The following is a 24,426-nucleotide window of genomic DNA, read 5'->3' on the forward strand; positions in this document are numbered from 1 at the left end:
CTCTGATAAGTCTCTTACTTTTATATAAGTGTCTTGACTCCTACTTGGGTGAAAGATGGTTGCACGTTGCCATTTGTGCTCATCTCCTCAAGCATCACAGACTCACACTCGCTCTTCAGAGTGAATCTCCTCATATAATCACATTAAGGACTTTCTATGACCCTGGATCGATGTCATGGTGTACTCTTGTAAGGTGATATGGCAGTAAAAGTCAAGTCAGACCAGCCTGCAGGACTAGGAAGTGCATCCTCATCCCTTTTTTTTTTTTTTTTTTACATAATCAGCTTTAAACATCTTCCCCATATTCAGTCCACATCATAACGTCCTGCATCAGTGCTCTCAGGAGTCCCTGCAGTTTGACAGATCTCTCTCCCCGGCCTTTCCCCTTTTTTTACTCTTTTTCTTCTTCTTCGTAATCACATCAGCACAGTGGCTGGAAATTGAATTGCATCTGCAGGTGCTGTGCCAGAGTCTGAGATGGATTTGATGTGCAGAAACACATGGCAGCTTTCTTTTTTCTTCCTCTGTGAAACCTTTCTTGGAAATCAATGGTAAAATATTTAGCAGAGGAAGGAGTCTGCGCTGTCTGTACATGTGGCTTTGCAGCAGCTGAGCAATCACAGGATGCAGGGTTTGGGTGTGTTTAAATCCGTTTTGATTGCAATGTAAATGTGAGATGATTTGCTGCAGGTATGAGGTGTATATGTTTTGGAGGAGGACGTTTGGGAGAAGCTTAAGGCTCCATGAAAACTCAAAGCATCATCTGTTTTTGCAGGCTGTGATGAATAGAAGAGTTAAACATGAGGCTGAAGTCCCAGAATGCTCAGCTTGTTGGGTTGACAGGTGCTTTTTATTCTGTGAGGACACAAATCAAATCAGATTACAGATTCTGGATCCGCTTTAAATGAGTCCTCCTGTGCTGAGATTGAAGCAGAGCTGGATGAGGTGTCATCAGAGCAGCTGATAGCTGAAACGTACTTTGATGTGGCTTACTCTGATGTTCCTGGTATCTCATTCATAATTCTACCTTTTGGGATGAAGCAGTTTTTCCATGGATGGGTTAATTGATTGGCTGACAAATAAATCCAAGCTTTGATTACTGAATAAAGACTGGAGCCTTTTAACATTAATGACTTTCTAAAATATGAGGATTTTGGTACAAAACTGGTTCTATTAATGTTTTGGACTCACTGTGAGATCCCCCTTTGCACTGGACGGGTCTAAGGAACATTTTTCTGTATTTTTAACACTTTAAAATCACATTATTCATAAAAAATAATAGTTTATCACAGCCATATCCACCCACAATTAACTGGGTATCTCCTTAAATGTATTTGACAATAATAAAGAGGTGTTGCCAGAAGTGGCATCAGCGACCCTTGAGATCTGGTTGCCTGCCATCAGCTGCCACCCTCACATCTTTAAACTATGATTAGCTTTTTTGCCTTGTCAGAGGCAGGACTTCTGTTAAGATCAACTATCAAGTCTGTGTTAAAACCATAGACTGTTTGAATAATGGACGTAGTATCCGTGACGTCAACCATCTGTTTCTGAAGCGCTGTTCGTCTGAAGCCATTCATCAGCGGGAGCTGTATTGGAATTGCTGAACTCAACCTAACTTCTGTCAAGCTAGTGTGAGGTAAAGAGGCGGGCATGGAGCCTCCTCGCCAACAGCTACAGTGTTCCCGCCTGTCAGTCAAGTCAGCTGTGCCTCTCATAATGGAAAACTTGTAATCTTGATATCTTCAAAATTGTAGTGTTATGGAAAAATTCACCCCCATACTGAGAAATGAGCTATTCAGACTACACTTGTTTTTTGTAAACGTGTTTATTCTTCTGTAAAGATCAGCTTTTTTGAACGGACGTGTTTGTGGTTTCCGGTACTTCCGGAGCCAGCCTCTAGTGGACACTTGAGAAACTGCAGTTTTAACACTCCCGCATTGACTTCAATTCCCGTGGCCGGAGGTTGCCGCATGGTTAAAACAGGCTGGCAGCTTTCTGTGCATTTAAATGTATACATTTCCAATTTGTTTGTGCTCTTAATTATGACTCTGGACATACTGTATGACCTGAATATAAGACGTTTGTGTTTTCCTCTAACTACATCTAAATAAAGTGGGACCATCTTATATTCTGTGTTCAGGAATGAAGTATCAATAATGGTAACTACAGATGGCTCCACTTATCTGTACAGCCAGTGTCCCCCTCATGGCTGGGACCAGCTGTGCCTACTGCAACAGTAGGCTACCAGGGGGACTTGAGAAATGGAGACACTGTGAACAAAGTTGCATAAAAGTAGGACAAGTTAACCAACAACCGAGGCGGGGTTCTGCAGCAAAACATCACATGGATTCTCATTTCTAAAAATCAAAACAACTAACACATCGAGGCCTAACTTTCATTTACAAAGGATAAGGATCCCAGAGGGGTTGAGATAGTTGAAATTTGAAGTGGTGTCCAAGTTTTGTCGTGCTTTCTTGTCCATGATGACCTGATAGAGTTTATTCTTTTGTAAAACAATCTGTATTAGTGCTGATTTTCATGGCATGGAGACAATGGAAGTAGAGTTGTATGTGAGGGTAACTGAAGGCAGATTTTTGTGTCAATGAATAGGCTTTAACATAACATGCTATTGTGCAAATAAAAGGCTATTCAGTGAGATAACACGCTGTATTTTGTCTTTGGAACACATAAGAATTTGACATGCATGTGCCTCACTCTATAAGAAACACAAACCTCCTTAATTACTCTCTGTATTGTAAATTTTCACCTGTGAGCAGCAGTTGGAGTGTAAGATTGTGTCAATATGAACAACATATGAGTATCACTTGTCATCCGCCCCCTGCAACCTTGAAAGAGAGAGAGAAAGACTAGTAGATTAAATCTCAGAATGATGTCAGACAGATTAATCTGTTTATTTCATGGTCCATCTGAACCATCTCTCCCCAAACGGTGCCACTTCTTGTCTTCTCCCTCCACATGGGGGCACTGTTGCTCTGTTCTGCTCTGTTCCCTGCATGCCTCCTCATGGACCCAAATGGAGGCAAAGACAGGAAACTAATAGAGACACTTTGGGCTCGCTGTATCTGCAAAGTCATGATAAGTTTCCTTCCTCAGACCTGTGTGGTATCTCATCTTGTTCCCGTTGTGTCGCTCTTGCAGCTGTTGGCTTACATCACCGGGTCTGTGTTTGGTGCGCGTAAAGGCGAGGACCTCTGAGTCCCTGAGCGTTTATCAGCGGTCACTTTCCCTTCTTTCCACGAGGGAGGGAGACGACTGAGGTGCTGCTTTCTACCTTCTGTCAGATCCGGATCAGGAGTGCTGCGTGTTCATCCTCCACAAACCAGGTCTCGTTTGTCTTTGCGTCAAGTTGGAAAGTGTGTAAACCTCGTCGCTGCAGCATCGGTGAGCCTGGAAGTACGTGACGTGAATCCTGAGCGCAACTCGGAGTGGTTTCTGTTGTTTTTTTTCTCAACTCGAGCATCATCTAATCGAATTACCGTTACCAGTACTCACTGTCCTCCTCAGACTTGGACTTTTCTTCTTTTTTTTTTTTTGCATTTATTGATTTACATTTTCCAAGTTCTCCTTTTTGACACATTGTCGAAATGGCGTCACTGTACCAGAGATTCACCGGCAAGATCAACACGAATAACTCGTTCCCGAAGCCTCCAGAGGCGAGCCATCTCCTCGGGCAAGGTGTGGAGGGGGAGAGGCCGGCGGAAGGCACGCGTCCCCGGCTCCAGCAGTCCTATCGGGGACACAGCGAGGACGAGGACGTAAGAAACTGTCGCCACCTTACACTTCAGCACCACATTTCAGCACTCACAGATATGCTGTATTATTTTTTTAATTCAAACAGCTTAATGTAGTATTTTTTTAATGCATTCAAAATAAAATAAAATAAAAATGTCCCTTTCAAAGGCAAAGTTTTTAAACTTCTGCGTCATCCCCTCAATTGGTTGCCCTAAACGTCAATACATGACGCGTCAGTTACGTCTCTTCTTGGCAAGCACACACGCTCAGTGGCGCTGTTTTTCCATGTATTGATCCCAAAGTGCATCAAACAATACACAGTGCTGTGGAGTTTTGGATCACGTGACACTCTTCCATGAGTCACGATGCTGATTTAACCCTGAAAAATGGAGCTGATGTTGTTGATGAGTGCCATATTTTATTTGAATGCAGGAACACAAGCATTCTGAATAATAGAGAGAGATTCATACCCAGGTATTATTTCCAACGTCCCTCTACATTGTTTAAGTAAGATCTGTTGTACTTCAAACATGCCGTGTGCCATCATTATATTGTTTTGTTATTTGTAATTTATGTTCTGTGGCTCCATACCATGGGATCATGGTCTGAGCATCAAATTAAAATGAATGAATGAATGAATGATCATGCTTCCCACTCTGAGCTGCTTTCCCAGCACCCCCTTCATCAATGATCCACTTTTATAGTGTTTTTATATTCTATATCAACCCCTCCTTTCTCTGCAGAAATCATCAGCATCCATTCTTTGCAGTCAAACTGGAAAGTGTGCCTTCAAATCTGTTTGTTTACCCTAGATCAGGGGTTCCCAAAGTGTGGGTCGGGACTCCCTGGGGGGTCGTGAGATGCCTTCCAGAATGTTTTTTTTTAAATGTATCTAAAATTAGTACATTTGACCCATTATAGTAAAAAAAATATTGACAAAAATAGTAGCTAAACTTGAAATAAAACCTTAAAAATAGAAAATGGAATGAGTTTTCTGCCTTTCTTTTTGACAGATGACTCCTAAGTTTAGGGTTAGTGAACAGTTAATTATCAAAAGCATCAGTAGCAGCAGGTTAATTCATAACGGCACAGGAAACACAGACACATGCTCATGTAGGTAGGCTCATTTTCTGCAGACCAGCCACATCAAATCACTTCAAGGGAAAGTGGAGGTCGCAAGTCTTTGGCACCTATATTTTGGAGGTCGTGGGCTAAAAAGTTTGGGAACCCCTGCTCTAGATGATGCTCATTTGAGGATTTTCATGCATTTCACCAGGGTCACTTTCCATTTTTAGTAAAATGATGGTATTTTAATCCTTGTTTTTGCAGTTTGGAGCACCTGCCTGTGCTGGAAATGCTGCCAAATATTTAGATTTTAGAACTTTGCAGGCTTGCGGTGCTGTCCTTGGTGCTGAAACGCTGAACCAGATTTACCCACTGCTGTCGCTCTCCGTGGTGCTGAAACATTAACTCCGCTAAGCCTCTTTTGTGGGGCTGCTTTTATTTGTCTGTCTACTCTGGAAATTTAAAATACTCTATTATGGCTTTAGTGAATACATTTGCATTCAAATCCTTTACCAACTGTGGGCTTCTATGGTTGCTGTGTTCACTGTAAATATGCAACTTGCAAGTTTCTTCCTTCAGACTGACACAGTGAAGTTCACAGTCTTCATGTCCTGCATGGTTAAACTGATAGCCCATTATGCTTCTGAGTGGTTTTCAGGTGTGTGTCTGTCATATTGACTGTGAGGTTCCCTGAGTGAAGTGATTGTTTTTGTCTCTTTCCTGCTTCCAAATGAGTTTGTATTTCTTGTCTGGACAAGTTTGGGTCAACACTGTTGTATTCTGTCTTTACAGCACAAAACATGTTAACAGCAGTAAACCAAGGTAGTAAAATGGTAGTTTTAGGGTAGAGAGATAGTTGCATTTCTGTATGCAACAGGCTGCGTCATGACCTTCATTGTACACTTACTTAACTTTGCACTACACTTCTTACTGGAGGTTACCTCTAGGGCGCACCAGAGAGCAACCACTGGATTTGCAGAATGTGAACTACAGACGTGGCACCTTTTTCCTCGATACTTAGGCGTAACAGTCCTGGACTTGTTTCCATTTAGTTTCCCAGGTTTCCACGCTGACTTCTATCTCTTGCTGGCTGCCTTGACAGACAGTGCTGTACAGTGGCAATGACACATCACACAGATGTTGAGAACTGCAGTCTTGGTCCCATAGACTGTATAAATAATGGACTTAGTATCCGTGACATCACCCATCTGTTCTGAAGTGCTGTTTTGAAGCCAGTCGTCGGCGGGAGCCATATTGGAAATGCTGAACTCACACAAAAGAGTGTGACATAAAGAGGCAGGGGTTTGAGCCTCCTAGCCAACAGTTATGTGTACTCACGTGTCAATCAAGTCAGTCATGTCCTTATTTGGGCAAAACTCGTAATCTTAATATTTTCTGAACTGTTGCGTTAGAAAAAAAATCAACCCCCGTACAGTGTGTGCCGATAGAGATGCAAAGATCGCCTTCTTGATTTGGTGTGTATGTGGTTTCTGGTGTTTCTGCTGCCAGCCTCAAGCAGATTCTCGATGAATCGCAGTTTATAACACTTCTGCATGGGCTTCATATTTTAAGACCGGAGGTTGCTGCTTGCTTGGTCCATTAGCTTGTCTTTAAAACTCTCTGCCATTGTCCCTGCTGCTGTGTTGACTGTCACGTCCTCTCAGCCTCAACACTACCCCTACAGTTCGTTAAGCATACTGCACTTTGTGTATGCACTGCAATAATTTTTAAGGACCTGGAATGAAGGAATGTGGTAGCCATCATGCACACAAGTACACATACTAACAGTTATCACACTCTGATTCCAATAGTTAGGAGGCCTGAAACTTAGGAGATTCCAAACAATTATTTTCTTGGCTTTATCCATTTTATTTTAGTCATATTAACTTTAAATTGTAGTTATACTAGTTAAATAACAGTTGAGATAGCTGTTATAAGTGCCAGCTAAAAAGATCACTGTCTAGTATTTAAGCCAATGGCACGAATAAGCTTGTAACCAAATTTAGAACAGATCATAGTAGCTGTTAGCTTTCTGTTATAGTGCATTGGATTAAAAAGCAAGAGGAAAACTCAGGATTGAACAGCATTTCTTGATTCTTTCAGCTCCTTTACCCTCAGTCACAATGCAAGATTGGTCCTGCTGCCCACATTCTGAGCACTGATTGGCTCTCTGCAGGTGCAACATTACATGGTCTAATTTGGGTATTACAATGGAAATACCTTGAATAACTTCAGCTGTCACAGCATAGTCTGCTGGAGCTCTGTGATTCTAAGGTCATGCTTCATTTATGTATTTCAGTTTAGCTCCAGCACCTTTCCAGCTATTGCATGCTAGCTTGTGCTGTACAGTACGGTGCAGGAGGTAAAAACCTGGTTTGAGGTGTACATGAATATAACATGAGGTTGATTTATTGAGCGGTGGTGCTGCCTTTGTGTTAGTTGGTGCAGAGAACTCCAACATAATCTGAAATCAATACAAACAGTGATGTATGGTCCCTGTTCATCAACCTGAGAGCATGCTGGGGGATTGTGCTCCGAAGAAGAGCTTTGTCAGACATAAAGAGCTTTGAATGCAGGACAGTTCAGTGATTATTGCTGGGTGGAGACGTGATAATAAAACCTCTGCTTTATTATTCAAAGGGTGCAATTTTTAACAGTTTTTACATATATACATAATACATCTATATATCTCTTATTTCAGCCTTGCCTTGTGCTCTTTTTTTAATGTCAATCCAAGCTTTGGCATTGATCCAGCTGTGCGGCCTTAATGAGTGCGTGTGGTGGAGGTGGCATTTGCATCCCGCTGTGTGGATGAGATCTAGAGCCCACTGGGATGAAGAGCTCATCCATTGATTCAGCCTCCATATAGGGCCAACACACAGCCTCACTCTGCCACTTCAAAACTTTATCCACCCATCTGTCCTCAGCTGCTGCTCTCTGCTCACTCAGCACTTCTTCTTCATCACACAAGACTCTTTCACCCACTGGGAGCATGAGAGTGGTTTTCTTGTTCAGGTAAAGCTTTTATTTTTTCGCAACACTACATTATTACACCCATTATACGTCTGTCACAAGGTCTGAGTAGTTAGTCCAACTCCTTCTTCTCCCCTCTCTCTCACACTCTCCCGTTCGCTGTCATTGCTTACTCTTTTTTGTTCTGCCGTGTAGTTTCCCTCCAAGATTACACTTACATAAGCCCAAAGCCACGTTCCACATGCCAACATGCCGACATTTAATTCCCATAATGAGCCAAGAGTGGAGGAAGTATTTAAATCCTTTGCCTAAGTAGAAGCACTGACGCAACCATTAAAAACACACTCAATTAAATGTCAAAGTTGTGCGTTTGACTCTTTCTTCAGAGTTTTAACAGCAACATCTTCTCTAATGCAGGAAAATTACCACTGAGAGTTTGATATTTCTGACTGTATTACTCTAAAGTCATCCTGTTGATGGTTAAGGTAGTGGCAGTGTTCTCTTCTTTGTACTGCAGTTTGCTTATTCAACCAAATAGATGTCACAAAAGTTGTTTTGCCCTTCTTATTTAGGGCTACTTTTCTAATATTGGAAGAAAATAGTGATGTATCTTGTCACCTTCAAAAGTTGTTTAAAGGACACCATCTGAGATGTGGTAGGAGAAGTCTCTAGAATGAAAGTGCTGATGATTCTGAGTTAACTGCTGGACACTGTTACAGCTTAGCATTTGAACCATACACAGTCCTATATAGTCTATAGTCATATCGTCCTCAAAGCAGGGGTACTGGGTTCAGATCCAGCCAGTGGCTCTTTCACCACATGTATTTATGAATTCATTGAAATGTATTTAACCAGGTAAGCCACATTAAGATTAATAATCTCCTTTCCAAAGTGTCCTGGCTAAGATTAACAGCAGCACTTTTCACATAATTTCACACTGACGTCGACCTATCCTGGATCACATAGCAGAAGGACATGAGTCAAAACACCCAAAACTGGATGCTTTGTCCTCCAATGCCTTCAATCCACTTTTAAAAACATCTAAAGAGACCATCTCCCTTGACAACAACTTCTCTTGTATGCAGGCGGAAGGGCACGTCTGTGTTGTGTCTGTAAATAGTGCCAAAACAAACTGACTTTCTGGTGGCAAAGTTAAGTGCTTAAAAAATTCCCAGTAGAGAGTAGAACTAAACTAAGATGATTGCTAAGGTCAGAGTCTTTCAAAATTAGCTAAATTACATGGCAGAATCGGCCCCATCTGAAAAAAAACTGTAGCCTAGCTTGCAAGCTGTTTCTGCCTTGAGTTTCTCATAATAGGGGCAGAACTGATGAAATTTGTTGTGGCTAGTACAATTACTAGTGACAAAAAACTCATGGAACTCCACCTCAAAATAATTGAAATATCCCTTTAAGAATTGCTTATAAATAAGCACAGTGACAGTGATGAGTTAAGGCCTTAAGGTTAGTAATGAACCTCAACGCTCCATGGTAAGTCCCCACTTTGTATCAAAGCCCCAAATTTAAGACTTCAAAATAGGATAACAAAATAATAAATACTGAATGAAAACAGATATCTGACCACAAGTAGATTCTATTTTCTAGTTAAGAATCACAGGCCCAACAGGTTTGGACCCACTGTTGATTTAACACGTGCATTTAGTGCTTTCTAACTTAAGCTCTTAATCTGAAATGTTTCCAGTATCTGCAGCTGTCAGATCCATGCAGAAGAAAGAGGGAGCACTATTTCCTCTCCAATCTGTGAAGATGTACAGGTTTGAAGTCACTTCAAAGCAGACTTATCCTCAAACTTGGCTGAAGTACAGTTCTTGAATAAATGCTTCAACACTGTTGTTAGCAAAGATCACATTAACCCTCGTCACTCCTGCTCTATATTTGGTGATGTAGTTTCACAGGTGTCCCCTCTAACGAGACAAAGCAGGTGTAGTAGCTGCAGGACTTCACTTGATGAGGGATTTATTTACCACAAAGTAAAAATAGTGGCTCCACTCCTTTTGGCAGCTAAATGGTGAACCCTGCAGGAAGATGTCAACCTGCAAAAACCTCATTGATGTTTTTCAGATAGCTCATCAGTAAACATGCTAAACAAACCTGTATGTATCATTTACAATGAAGAGAGGCTGCTGCAAAACATAAATGACAATATTATCTCTGAGGTATTACCGATCAGTGTTTGTGTTCTACATATGTGAACTGCACATAGAGCACTAAGCCTCCCTCAAATCAACAATGCATTTAAACAACTCTTTATCTCTTTTTGTTTGGAATGAGCTCGACTTACTCTCCATTTTCGAGCTTAATCCTTCTCTGTCAATACATTTGATTGTGATCTTAGGCTGAAATCCTTTCTGATGATGATTCCCGGCTGGTGGAACAACTCATTACAATCTGATCAAACAGGCTCTTTTTGGTAGTCTGGTAGCGTATATTTATGCATCTTTGGGAACATTTGGGATCCTATAAGTTCTGCTGACTTTCACAGTTTGGTGAGATTTTGTGGAGTTTTATTGTCCAGTGTCTTCAGGTCTTTCAATTTTCATTTGGCCCAGTTTAGATCTATGTAGATCGTAGAAGGGTATTAATATTGGTACAAACAAGTAAAGTGAGATTATGTTTGTTTAATCTGTACGGGTTCCCATAAAGCACTGTAGTCAATATTTTTGTTTTTTTAATCTAATGGAAGGAAATGTTATTTCATCTGCTCAAACTGCACATAAAGGGCCGTGTTCACTAAACAAATGTGTGGCTTTTTTGCCCCTCAAGTGAGAGAAACAGACACAGTAAGCAAAGAGTTAAATGCTCCCTGCACTGTGTTGCACAACAAATAGCATATCTGTACTCTGGTGCTGTATGCACACATTCAAATGAGCCTTTATTATAGCCCCCTTTCTATGCAAATGAACCTCATTGCAAAAACATCCAAGTCACAAACAACATTGTCGACAGCCATGCACAGGCAGAGGGAAATTTGTACCCTCTGCTGAAGGTGGAGGTTACTGTGAATCAAATTTTTCCAGTTTTTAAGACAACAATTCCACCAATGAATGAGCAAGAAATACATTTTTATTAAATACAATGTGTAAATATAACTTACTCATTACTGTTATTATTGTCTGGATAGTTATTATTCTTTTTTAAATTTATATTTTTGGGGCTTTTACACCTTTATTTATAGAGGAAGGACAGTGGATAGTGTAGGGAACTGGGAGAGAGTGGGTGATTGACACACAGGAAAGAGGCCAAAGGCTGGATTCAAATCCAGGCCACCCATTACATGGGTGCACAACTTAACCACTAGGCTAAGTCTGTGCCCATTGTCGGGATTATTGAGGATGTCTGGAACAGTTGCACAAGTGGCTGAGTTTTTCTGCACTTGCATGCTCTATAGAGGACATTTTTGTAAACCCACTCCAAATCTGTTCGAACTGAATTTCACAACACACCTCCACTCTTCCCAACACATCATCTGTAGACAAAGTTGAAAGCTGTCAGTGTGGTTTCCCCCTGAATGAAGCATTAGTTTTGACACTCTCAAAAATTCCTTTCTTGAATTTCCCTCGAAAAAGAACTCAACAGGATTACGCAATAAAAGTTTAAGCTGTTTACTTAAATCAAAAATAAAACAAATACAGAAAGGTGTCCATTTTCAATGTTTTTATCCACAAATCCTTAAAGAAACTAAAAGAGAGTGAGAGAGAAAGAGAGGTCAAAAAACTGTGTTGCTCCACTCTCTCCTTGCCTAACTGCCACCTCATTAATTCAAAAACGAATCTTCTACAGAGATCAACGCAAATCAAACTGCATAATGAACTTTTACCATCTTTTTGTAAATGTATATATTTATCATTATCCTTATAAATTAACTCTCTTTGTAAATTATTACTTTGCACATGAACTTAAATGATTTCAACATCATGAATTGCGTTTAGGCTCCGACAGTCAGGATGAGAGAACTCAAATCAGTGCAGCTCTGCCCTCCAGAGAGTGGAGATGCTAACAGCTCAGATGCAAAACAAGAGCAAACTGCACGGAGCTGCAAAACTCTATGGGTGTGCACTGGAATATCATGAGTGCAATATGCTTTGTTAATCAGACCCCAAGACAGAGCAGAGAGTGGAAGCAAATGATATGCTGTTAGTAACTGCGATCCATTCTGAGTGAACACCCCCAAAGTGTGCCATCATGATAGGATAAGATAAGATAAGATACTCCTTTATTCGTTCCACAACGGGGAAATTTATGGAGTTACAGCAGCAAAAAAAAAGTGTGTGTGCAGTACAAGAATTTCAACAAGAATATAGATAGGAAAGAAATGTTCATCAAAGACGACAGCTTGGCCATAATTCTCCTGTCAGCCACCACCTCCACAGGGTCCAGGACTGAGCTGGCCTTCTTCACCAGTTAGTTCAGTCCCGCTCTCCTCTATCCTGTCTGCCCACAGCAGGTGAAATCCTTCCAATGTGGTGTTCGTGTCTGGTGTTAGCTCTGTTAGCATGATGCTACTCTGGTGCTGGGTTAGCTCGTCTACCCCACCATAGACAGATCCCACATCCCCCAAAACGGTGGGCAGAAGGACAGTCTGATGTTGTCTCCTTTAGCATGCACCTCAGTATTAGTACGTCGTCCTTGCCTCCTTCTCCTCAGCTCGTAGGGAATGTCACATTAGCTGTGTTAAATACAAAATCAGATGAGTACACTAGTTTTTACTTCAATGCACATATACACCTGTGGGTGTTTTTTTAATTCTATGACTTCCAAAAAACTACAGTGTCCAAATTCACAACAGTATTTTGAAATGTAACCCCTGAATCATGAATCACAAGTTCCTCTCAACAAAACAGTGAAAGTACAAAAAACCTTTTTCTTCCCCACCTTGCGTTTTCTCTTTACTCCACCTTTTTCATTTCAAAGTGAAAGGTACACACAGTCTCACATTTCAGCCTCATTAATTAGTTAGCTCCTCCAGTGGCATTAAACCCGTGGAAAAGCGTGACAAAAAGCAGGAGTAGATCTTTACTTCCACAATAAACGCCTCGTCCCTGCAGTGTGATTTTGTTTCCCCCCACAGACTCCATTACAAGAGTAAACATCTCTGTTTCGTCTGTCTCTGTCTGCTACGTATCAGCCCCATCGTAATGAGACTCAGGAGATATGCGGCTACATTACTAAGATTCAGACATCTTACACACAGGGAGGTGAGTGTGTGTGTGTGTCAGTGTGTGTGTGTGGTTTGAGTCACGTATTCCCACAGTTATACGTTTTACACTTTCCCAACTCATCTCACTTATTCTGCGGTCTAATGGCTCTGCGGCTTCACTTCGCATTAAAAAGGATGGAGTAAAAAAGGGATAAATCCAGCAGCGTGCATTAATGCACACACACTTCTCCCCCCTTCTTTTTACTTCATCTTTTCAAACACACATACACACACACTTATAAATGCATGCACGGACAGAATGAGGCTATTTTTCTGAGTATGGATTATAAGACAGCTGAGCTCTGAAATGGTCTTTTAATAAGCTGGCCAATATCTGATTTGGTTTTCAAGATAATATGAATTATAGTGATGAAAAGCAGTGAAAGGAAAGTAGTAAGTTTACAGTGTATGATATGCTTTGTATTATTTTCACTGTCAGCAGATTTAGAGTTTATTTGGGGAATAATTTGGCTTTGAATAAGGCATGGAAATTATTGTATTGGAAGACAAAATACTCACACATTCTTTTTTATTATCATATTTTTCTGTGCTTATAATTCTCAAAATATAGCTCAATGATGGCTCCATTATAACTAATATTGTCGGGCCTGTAACTTGCTCCAAAGGATTATTTCTCTGTATATTAAAAGTTCCATTATTTTGTGTTTAAAAGAAGTTTTAAAGCTGATATTAACAAGCCAGGAATATTGAGACTTTTAAAAGTCAATTAATGGCCCATCTATTCAGTCTGGCTTTTTATTATTAATTTTATATTTACTTTAATATTCTATTGTTTTATTTATTTTTAACTGTTCATTTTTTATTATTTTATTGCTATTTTTTTTTATATTTTAGTCAATCAATCTTTATTTGTATTGCACCAAATCACAACAAACATTATCTCAAGACTCTTTTACAAACAGAGCAGGTCTAGACCGTACTCTATGTTTAATTATTAACAGAGATCCAACACAGACCCAACTTCCTTTAACAGGCAGAAACCTTGAGCAGGACCAGACTCATGTTAGACTGTTATCTGCAGTGACTGAGTTAAGGTTGGAAAGAGGGAAAGAGGAGAATACGAGAAAGAGGGACTTTTATTTATCTTAGACTTTTATCATTACCTTTTTTTATTGTCTAAACTTGTCATTTTTTATCTTTTATTTCCTTATTTCTTAACTATTTCCCTTTGTTCTTCAATAATTTACATTTTATTACAATCAGTGTGCATTGGTCTCTACTTAGTCTCTACATCCATTCCTGCTTTACGTTTAGTCATGATATATTAGATTTGTATTTTCAATCGCTGTAAAGCACTTTGAATTACATTTGATTTGTGTGAGAGGTGTTCTATAAATAAAGCTTGATTGATTGAACTTTAAGCAATGTATACCAACCTGAGGACGTCCCTTATCTCCAAGTCTTCTACCGTTTAGACTGGTCTGCAGTCTATTGACGCCCATCCACAGGTCACACACTCCTCAGTAGTGCTCTGCCAACTTTTGTAATGCAGTTGCTGCTGATATCAGTCTGATTAGTTGCGCCTGTATGCTTAGCTCAGAGGTGGTAGCTCTACGTTAGAGTACTTGGATTATATTTGAATATCATTTAACACATAGTGCATATTACTTTTGAGCTTTTGGAGTTTAAACAAAAAAGTCACATGTGCCCTCTAAGGGAACAGTTTTGTCATTATTTTCCATCACAGCAGCAGGAGGCAGGAGTATGCTGCAGCAGCCTAACTAGGGTGTGCCAAAAGGGACAAAATAGCATGGGATTTGATAAAAGCATAGCATCAGCCCTTGTTGTGTGCTGTATGAAACACTTTTTTTGTGGTGTAAGCGCCCTGAAAGTTAATGTTATTTTTCACTAAATGTTTAATTCACCATGGTCTCTGTGGATTTCTGTCTGTGGATGTATAACATGAGACAGATAGTACTAACTTTTGGTAACATCGATTAGCCGTCCGTGTGAGCAGCTAACCCAAACAAACCTCTGAACAAGCTAACAGCGAGGAGACTGCATACAGATAGAGATAGCTGCTATCTGCCTCCTTTTCTCAGCAAACTGGTGCTAATGAGTTTAGAATAATGAAGTGCTACTTGTCTAATTCTATCTGATTACAGAAACAATGTTTCTCGGGTTTTACCTCAATTTGTGTTGATGAGTAAATGGTAAGTGAGTGATCAATAATGGCACTAGAGGGATAGACTCATCAGTCTGCACGCTGCATTCAGGGTGGCATCTGTGTGTCTGTAATGTGTGTGTGAGAGTGTGAGCGTGCATGCCGAGTGCTCTTCAGATTCCTGCAGGAATAACAAGCACAGAGACTTGTCCAGTGGTCAAACAGCAAATTTAATTGTTTCCTCCTTGTGTCTGTTGTCAACAAGAGCTCCACAGCACCTTTACTCCGCAGTCTAAATCTTCAGTGACGAGCCCCTTTTTGACCCCACAGCTCTGCTTCCTCATCTTGCTAATTTCTCCTTCATCAACAAATGCTCAAACACTTCAGGTTGATCAAACATGACACGATTGCATATGCACCATTTTCCCCCAGCGATGAATTATGCAGCCAGCGGGGTGTAAATCGGCGGTATGCTTTATTTATCATCAGGGAGCGCTTGCTAACCAAATCAGGTACACGTTAAGCGGTGTGTGTTTGTGTGTGTGTGTGTGTGTGTATGTGTTGTAAGTGGCATGGTTGGCATCCTTGCTTGAAGCCCAATCCCGCTAGGCAGGAGGTAGTCACATGATTTGATGGAGCAGAGACAAGAGTAAATAGGTTCATGTTCAAGGTGTTTCATGAATGGCTGTGTGTGTATGCAATGATCCATAATGCAGAGCAATGTAGGAGCATAGTTTTACAGTATTTTTTCATGAACATTGTTAAAAAAAATTAAAGAATGCAATTAGAAATATGACAAAACAGTCTTTTATTCCCTCTGCCTCCTCTTTAATTCTGTCTAAGAGTGATTAAATATGCAGGGATGGGTGCAAACATGAGATAATCCCGTCCCACTCACTCAAGGGATTTGCAAACTAATGGCAGATCAAATTATATTGTAACATAACAAAAATAAAAATGGTTAAACTTTATGTGGTTTGCTTCTTCATCACATCAAAGAGCAGGAAGAACATAGAGGCACAATAAGGCCCTGTTGAGAATGTCTAACTTGTAGTGTATTTTCCAGGGCTATCAGCACTGACACATTATTAGGGATGCAATTAAGGTCAGAAATTAATGCATTCTTTTTTTTTTAACCGTGTGCTATTTGTGCATTTGTAGTTAAGCTGCTGGAGCGTCTACTTTCTGCTGCTGCAATGGAAGCTAACAACCCCACTGTGCTTTTAAATGGCACAGTTTATTGTAAAAACTCCCAGACAGCTCAGTTGAAAGGTCAAAAGTAGTATGCACAGGGCGCTGGTGGCCTAGCAGTCTAAGGGTCCCACATATAGAGGCTACAGTCCTCATCGCAGGGGTCACCGGCTCGACTCCCGGCCGGTCGACCATTTTGCTGCATGTCTTCCCCCTCTCTCTGCCCCCCACATTTCCTGTCTCTCTTCAGCTGTCCTATTAGTGACAATTAGAATTAAGAATCACTGAGTTTTAGCTACCCTCTACGAGCTCAGCATGCAGGGCCAGCTACTCGGACTGATGTCCACTGGCAATCGCATCACAAAAGCCAGCAGAGCAACATCTTGTAGTGTGTGAATCACCACAGTAGGGATGGGCATATCAAGCTAAAATACTCTTCGATAATCACTGGCATCTATTCTTGATGATTGTTCGTAATCGAGCGGGACGAGGTGCTGCTAGTAGCGGGCACTGGCTGCGTCCATCTCGACCTTTATGGCAATGTTTCTGTGATGCAGCAGTGTGCCGTATATGTTGACTTCTTAATGCCATGCTCAGTCTCTGCGATTATCTCCACTTATGAATCTCACACGACTACATATGTATTTCCAGCGACTGTCGCTAATGTTTTCTTCTTCTTTCACTATTTAGTGAAGTTAGTGTTCTTCTTCTAATGTTATTAAATGCGGTTAGCAAACAACCAATATATGGAAAACCACATTACAACAAGGCACCGGTGGAAACGATGAAATTAGTACTTTCAAAATGAGATAAGATTTGCATTAACTCTTGGATTGTTTATTAATTTATTTTGAATATATTTGGGCGTTTTGCCTTTATTTGCCAGGACAGCTGAAGAGAGGCAGGAAATGTGGGGAGCAGAGAGCGAGGGAAGACATTGCAGTGAATGGTCGACCGGCCGGGAGTTGAACCGGCGACCACTGCAACGAGGACTATAGCCTCTATACGTGGGGCGCTTAGACCACCAGGCCAACAGCGCCCCTAACTCTGTTTTTTAAATAAGAGCATTCAAAAATATGTCCCATCCCTACACCACAGACCTGTGGATGAAATGTAATCAAAGAAAGAGAGGAAGCAACCACAGGAACTCCTGAAAAGTGTAAATGCTATAGCACCAACCCTGATATCTTCTTGTTAAAAAGAAGGCCTATTCTTCAGGATGTTACTGGAAACCTCCCACAAACCAGCAGCAGATGGTAGCAGTGTCCTCAGAGACAGAAAACGAACATATTAGCAGTGTTTTGAAGCTATTTGTCTCTTTTGAAGGCAGCTGAAGTAGCTGTTAGTCCAACACATTTCCTCTCTTTCCTGTCACTGTCAGGCTTTTGAAAGCTGTGTTTATCAAACAATGTAACAAACAAACACTCAGTCGGAGGAGGAGAACAGGTTAAAGATAACTCCTAAAAAAGGCCATCCATCATTACCGAGGTGGCATCATGCCTCACTGTTGATGTCTGCAACTCTCCAACTGGTGTTGTAGCCCGCTTTGTGTTGCCGCTGCTTGTCTGGCAGCTAGCTGACGATAACAGATGGTAGGCATTAATAACTTCATCTCAGCGTAAAATGAATTCATATCCGGTCCCCTTCACCGGGCATTTTCACCGTGGGGAGAGAGGCAGGTTAAAAAAAAAAAAAGGAGATGGAGGGCGACAAAAATGCTCCTCCACTGGGTTTTAAAGTAGAGCTCTACCCCCCTTATCCATCTCTCTGACACATGCACACAGCTGTATGCACACACAGGCATGGTCCTTAAGAGCTGTGCTGCGTTTCACTTTTATGGGTCAGAGAACCAGAGCGCTGATTTAGTCATTATTTATGACCGGACACCGGATTTCTGCGATTAGAGAGGACACGGCAGAGAGGCAAATCATTCTGAGACATTCCTACAGTAAGCATGGGATTTAACAAAGTGTGTGCAACTCATCCTAACACTGAAGGTGACTCTAATATGATGCAACTTGGTTGTAACTGACTGTGATTTGCTAAAAGTAATGAAGGGAGTTTTGTTGTAAGTTTGCAAAGCAGATGTTTGTGTTAGTTAAGCAAGCTGTGTTCTATTTTGAAGGCTAAGTTTGATCTCTTGATGTTGTCTGTTCAACATGTTATGGAATATTGAAATATGAGTCTGTTTTGTGCAAAAAATCCTCTAAATTCAGTCCCTTCACAGTGGATCAAAGCTAATCTCTCAAGTAAGGAGCCTAAATAGACTTCTTTTAGTTTTCCTTAAATGTCAGTAACAGCCTCAGAAATGAGCACTTACAGCTCAGTATCATATGATTGTTTTGAGTTGTTATTGCCTTGTTCTGATCAGTCACTATGAGCTATATTTAACATCCTGTAGAAACAAAAGCTTGAGTTGAAGTGCCGCTGATCCCCCACTAGAGGCTGTCCTGCTGCTGTCTCTGACTCACTTCCAACAGGCCGCTGTGAGAGGCTGAAACACACCGTTCTGGAAGTAGGGTCTGCTGGGACTGAAGGCCAGTTGCACAAAGTGAGGTTAAATCAATGATACAGGAGAATGAGGGATGATGAAAAGACAGTACAGAGACAGGGGGATAGAGGAAAGGAGGAAAGGAGGGAGGAAGGGGAAGAGACGGACAAGATAATGCATTTGCCTTAAAGGCAAAGGGGGCCAGCGGAGAGATGCTTGATCAAAACCAGAGTCAGGTAATTTAGTAGCATATGATATAAGAAGAGATGAATAGTGCTTCTGAAAGACAGTAAAGGGAGGGTGTGACACAGACTTGATGGAAGGAGACACACCACCTGACTCTCTGCCTCCGGGTTACAGAGAGAGGAGCTGTAAAACTAGAAGGATTTAAGGTTTAAGTGACAATGTCTGCTCCTATCATGAGACAGGCTTCGGATTGAAGGAAAAATCAACTCAAACGTTCAATCAAATGCAAACACATTCTACATTTCAAGATGCATTTACCAATTAGAGTTTTATATGTCCTTTAACACAACATTTTGTCATATAAATCCGAGTCTTTGCTGCAGAATCTCCAGGTCTGTACTAAAGAGACCCCCCGGTCTTTAGTTTGAAGATAAGAAGAACCAAAGATGGGATTTTTCCACATTTGGCCTTTAAGGCGCAAATCCTAAGTAGTCCTATCTTTTGTTACTTTATCCGCTTATCTCAGGTGAGAAAATCCTAGATACTTAAAGTCAACACAGCTATCAACTTTTACAGCTTTTACCTGCCAACTGAGGTCCCTAACAACTTTGTTACTTTGTTTTTGTTTAATTGAAACACAGGAAACTAGAGCAAATATAACCCAAGGCAATTATAACTCAGCTTTCTTATGAATCACCCGGCTGTGTTAAATACTTGTCTCTGATCGGTAAAAACACCATAACAATGGAAATTAATTAATGGTAAAAGCAACACGAAAGACCACACAGGTTTAATCAATCCAGAGAAAGGAGTCCAGCACATTTATAGAGTAGGATTTCACCTCTGCCTGTTGACAATGTGACAGAAATGTCAGTTTTCCATATCTTTCGGACATGTGGAACAACAGAGGACATGTTTGATACTACTCTCATTATATTAGAGATATGAAAGAAAGAAACTTTATTAATCCCCAGGGGGGAAATTGGTCATGCTACACGCACAGTTTGGTGTATATACATACAATTTTATGCACAAACATGCAGTGGACATACACTTAGGGAGAGATGTCAGAGTGAGGATGCTGCCATCAACCAGCGCACCCCGAGCAGTTAGGGATTCAAGCAAGGCTCAGGCAAGTGCACCAGCAACTCTCCAGCCACCAGTCCACTTGCAAAATCCCTTCCATGCTGGACTCGAACCGGCGACCCTCCAGTTGCCAAGCCAAGCCCCTATGGACTGAGCTACTGCCACGCTTAATGGCTAACTGGTCACGAGCAAATTAAGGAAGAAGAGAGGAGGTACAGAAACTAACAAGCAAGGTTAAAGCATTCGAAGAACTCACATCGAACGAATTGAAGAAAACAGACACAAACCACAACACAGTGTGGGCTTCAGCAGAGTTATGGGACTGGTTGAGTGAGAGGGAAATGCCAACAGAAAGAGGAGGACCTTATACAGGTGCTGCTGTTATTTTCTGCATCTATTGCCAACAGAAAACAATGACATTTTGACTTAACCGAGAATTAAAATGATAAGTTCAGTATTAATTTCACCCGCAAGTAGGCTGATAAGAACACTGTTGGAAGTGCTGAGGGTCTTTTTTCTTTAAAATCATCTTTAAATCTAATCTTAGTGTCAACTTGTTTGTATCTTTACTAGGAATGAACATTTCAAGACAAAATACTATTGTGTTTACATTTTACAGGCATACTCAGTATCTGGAAATACGTGTGTAGAAGTGTGAGATTCAGAAACAGAGAAAATCGCTATGAGTGTTGCTAATGTTTTCTTTTTCTTCTGTTATTTAATACAGTTAGCATTCTTCTTCTCCAGTTATTTAATGCAGTTGGCAAACAGCTTTAAGACGCTCTGTCTGCACCGTCTGGTGGGAGTACCGTATTACAACCAGGAACGGTTAAAAAGGATGAAAAATTGTACTTTTAAAATTATAAAATATTCAAAGTAACTTTTCGTTTTTTACAAAGTGAATAAATCATCGAATATTCGAAAATAATTGCCCATCCCTTATTTTGAGTTAGTAGCTGGGTAATAAGTGGGATATTGTATAGTGAGTGGGTGGTTATGTGAAATAGAATCCAGATAGGGTGAGACGAGACCCCTGACACTAGTGGATTTTGCATAATCACCTGTTCACTATACATGATCCCGTACTTAAAGGTCAGGAAAGGGAATGTGCTGCGAAACAACCTTTAAGGTGACATAAGAGTGAGTGGACTAACATAGCAGCTGGGTACATTGCATTGATTGTTCACGGTAAAACAGTACCTGATGGTAAAGTGGAGGTTTTCCTTTATTTTCAGAAGTTATAATGCTTGCATGATAATAAACCTTCCCTCATAAAGCTGAGATGAAAACATAGACTGAAGCACCGTCTGTCTAATGTCTTTATACCTAAACCAGACCCACAGATGTCTGCCCACAGACATTTATATCAATGTTTGGAAGATATCTACAGGTTTTTTATTTTGTGTCTTTCTCCTGTTGGCTTCAGGAATGTGAGTATCTACTACTTTTCTTTGTCACATTTATAAAAAGGATTCTTTGTGTTTTGTTGCTGCTGCTCGTCAGATAAAAGGAAGGAATTTGAAAATGCCACATTGGCCTCTGGGAAATTGTGTTAGTAAATTCCTCACATTTTAGACAAAATAATCAACCGTGAAAGTAATTTTCTGAAAAAGACAACTGAAAGCTGCAAGTGAATTAGAGGTAACTGAAGAAGGTTGATGGACAGGCTGTAAGAAGACACTGAATGTATACAACAGGATGGTAAATGGTTAATGAACTGCACTTACATATTGCATTTCTAGTCTACCAGTTGCCAAAAGTGCTTTCACTTACATGCATTCATATACTGATGGAAGAGGACGCCATAAGTGCTCATCAGTATTTGCTAATCCCATTCACACACATTGATACACTGCAGGCTGTCCCACTCAGGAGTTTGCGGTTCAGTTTCTCGCCCAAGGACGCTTCAACATGTCGAGCTGATCGAACTGACAACCTTCAGATTGAAAGACAACCGACCCTGGACTCACAGCCGCCCCAGTATAGATCTATAAATGTCTCTGAGTGGCTCATGTAGTGTGTTATTACACAGATCTAAAAATTATTTCAACACAGAGGACCAATCGTGTGTGTGGATGTCTTCCTGCTTCATGATTCCTTGAGAGGTGCTGATTGTCTCAGCGTTTTTCTCCCAGTCTGAGAGAGATAGAGAAGATAAAATGGTTGAAAATTGGCCGCATTTTTCTTTGTCAGACAATTATGTTGATATATGTCAGTGCACTTATTTTAGTACATAACCCAGCTGATTATCATTCCACCTGAAACACTATAGAGGGCATGGTTTCCCTGCAAATAATGACTGTTGATAGATACACAGGTTTTCACTCCCACACCTGAACAAAGCAAATCTCTGTGCTGTTATTTCTGCACTTTCCTGAGAACAAAAAAGAAAAAAAAGAACACTTGACTGTTGTCTCTGCCAAACTTTGCATTTTCAGGTTGATCCGTTCTGCCAGGTGTCTCCAGCAGAAACGCTTTTAACCGCCCCAACGTTAAACGCTTCTCTCTCCCAGGTTTGCTCTGACGTGTTGGCGTGTTTTTGATGTGGAAAACTGGAGAAGCTCTGCAGTTTATCTCTGCAGTTCAGAGGCTGGGTAGGGATGGGGAAATGGCGTGTCTGATTGTCAGGTTGCTTGGAGTTGAACATGGCAGTTCTATATGCATCTGTGACAGAGAGGAGTGTGATGTGCATTATTAATGTGGGCATCTGAAGAAAAACAAAATGTTGAAGACAGGGAAGGATTGTGAGAGCTGCTGCTGAGTGAAAGTGGAGCATATAAGATGAAAAACACTGGATGAGTACAGTCAGAAAGGGGGTCTACAGGGGCGTGGCCAGACTTTCTGAACTGGGGGGCCTAACTGGTGCACCAACTGCAAGGGGGGCTTGAAGTTTGTTTGCACATATAAGTAAGTAAGTAATAAGTATTACCCGGCTACTTCCTTAACATTCAAACACGTTGTCAAAAAAACATTGATTAAAAGATGATCTTATTGATTTCAAGTGATTCATGTTCACAGTTTTAAAAAAATAGTCCCAGTGGTTTCATCGCTGCGGATTGATTTGACATGACGTGATCAGTTTGCCTCTGGTGTTGCTCATGTTAGTGAAAGTTATTAACCGTTGTCAAGGGGTTTGGACCAATCAAAATCATGCATCTTACACAACCGGAAGACCAGTAAGACAGCCGGGTAATAAATAGCACTTATTGACTCTGTCTCTTCAAATCATATTTACCTTGACAACTAAGTATCACACAGGTTTTAAATTCACGCAACAAAGTGGCAACATTTGAATCTATGAGGTCCCAAAAAAGATACAGTGCTATGCCCCGCCTCTGCCACAGCTCTGTCTGTATTGAATGTCCTACAAGCTAGCTAGCATCTTATCCTCTCTAACCTCTTGATGTTTTCTTTTAAAGTTATAGTAGGACAGCTGAAGAGAGACAGGAAATATGGGGAGTAGTGTGTTGGGGAAGACATGCAGACAATGGTAGAGGCCAGGAGTCGAACCAGCAACCTCTGTGACAAGGACTGTAGCCTCTGTATGTGGGGCGCTTAGACCGCTAGGCCAGGTGTTCCAAAATGTTTTTTTTTTCAACATTTAACCACTTCAAGGGACAGTGGGGGTCACAAGTCTTTGGCACTTATATTTTGAAGGTTGTGGGCTGAAAAGTTTAGGAACCCCTGCGTTAGGCCACCTGGGCCCCTGCCTCTTGATTTACACCCCACTTCCATGCATTTCCAGTAGACTCTCAGTTTCTCTGAGTGCAATAAGAAAATATGTGGAATGAATTAGCACTTTGCTCATTCTTAACTAGAAAGTTTTGTTATTATTGCAGCTTCTCCTCCTCTATCCTCTCTCTGTTTGTGGTACTTGAATCCACCTTTCATGGTGTCATGATCCTAATTGCGCTCTGCTTATGCAACTGCTGATATAACAGCCAACGTCCTGGAGGTAAGTGTCCCCTTGAATCATCACAGTCATCCACACAGAATTTACAGAAATGTCTCTCACTCTGTTTTTGTTAAAAAGAAATACAGAGCTACAGAATTAAGGCTCAGAGAAGCGCTCACAAATTGACTTTTGTTACTGTAGAGCATCCATGTCGGCCAGTCTATACTTATCCTCTGATCCATTACAGAGTCGGGGTCGTTTCCAGAACGCTTCACAAACTAGAATTGCCTTCTTTTCCCTCCCAATGACCTGTTGAGATCTCCTCAATAGGGCCCCACCACCCCCATCCTTCCTTCTACCTCTGATCTATTTCCTTTTCCCTCTGTTTTCATCGCCGGCCTTTTTGACCCGGTCCTGTGTTGAATGGCGCCGGTGCACTGAAG

The 24,426-nt window shown here is 41.0% G+C and overlaps 1 protein-coding gene across 1 annotated transcript in view; it reads left to right on the forward strand.

The window, feature by feature from the left end:
• Positions 1 to 2,678: 2,678 nt before the first annotated feature.
• LOC117828931 (dipeptidyl aminopeptidase-like protein 6) overlaps positions 2,679 to 24,426 on the forward strand; it is a 248,575-nt gene continuing 226,827 nt past the window's right edge. The window contains exon 1 of the mRNA XM_034706344.1: positions 2,679 to 3,779. Coding sequence (XP_034562235.1) covers positions 3,609 to 3,779 — 171 coding nt within the window. The 5' untranslated portion in view covers positions 2,679 to 3,608. The remainder of the gene's footprint in view (positions 3,780 to 24,426) is intronic.

The sequence above is a fragment of the Notolabrus celidotus genome, chromosome 17 (genome assembly GCF_009762535.1).
Source record: "Notolabrus celidotus isolate fNotCel1 chromosome 17, fNotCel1.pri, whole genome shotgun sequence".
Lineage (NCBI taxonomy): Eukaryota > Metazoa > Chordata > Actinopteri > Labriformes > Labridae > Notolabrus > Notolabrus celidotus.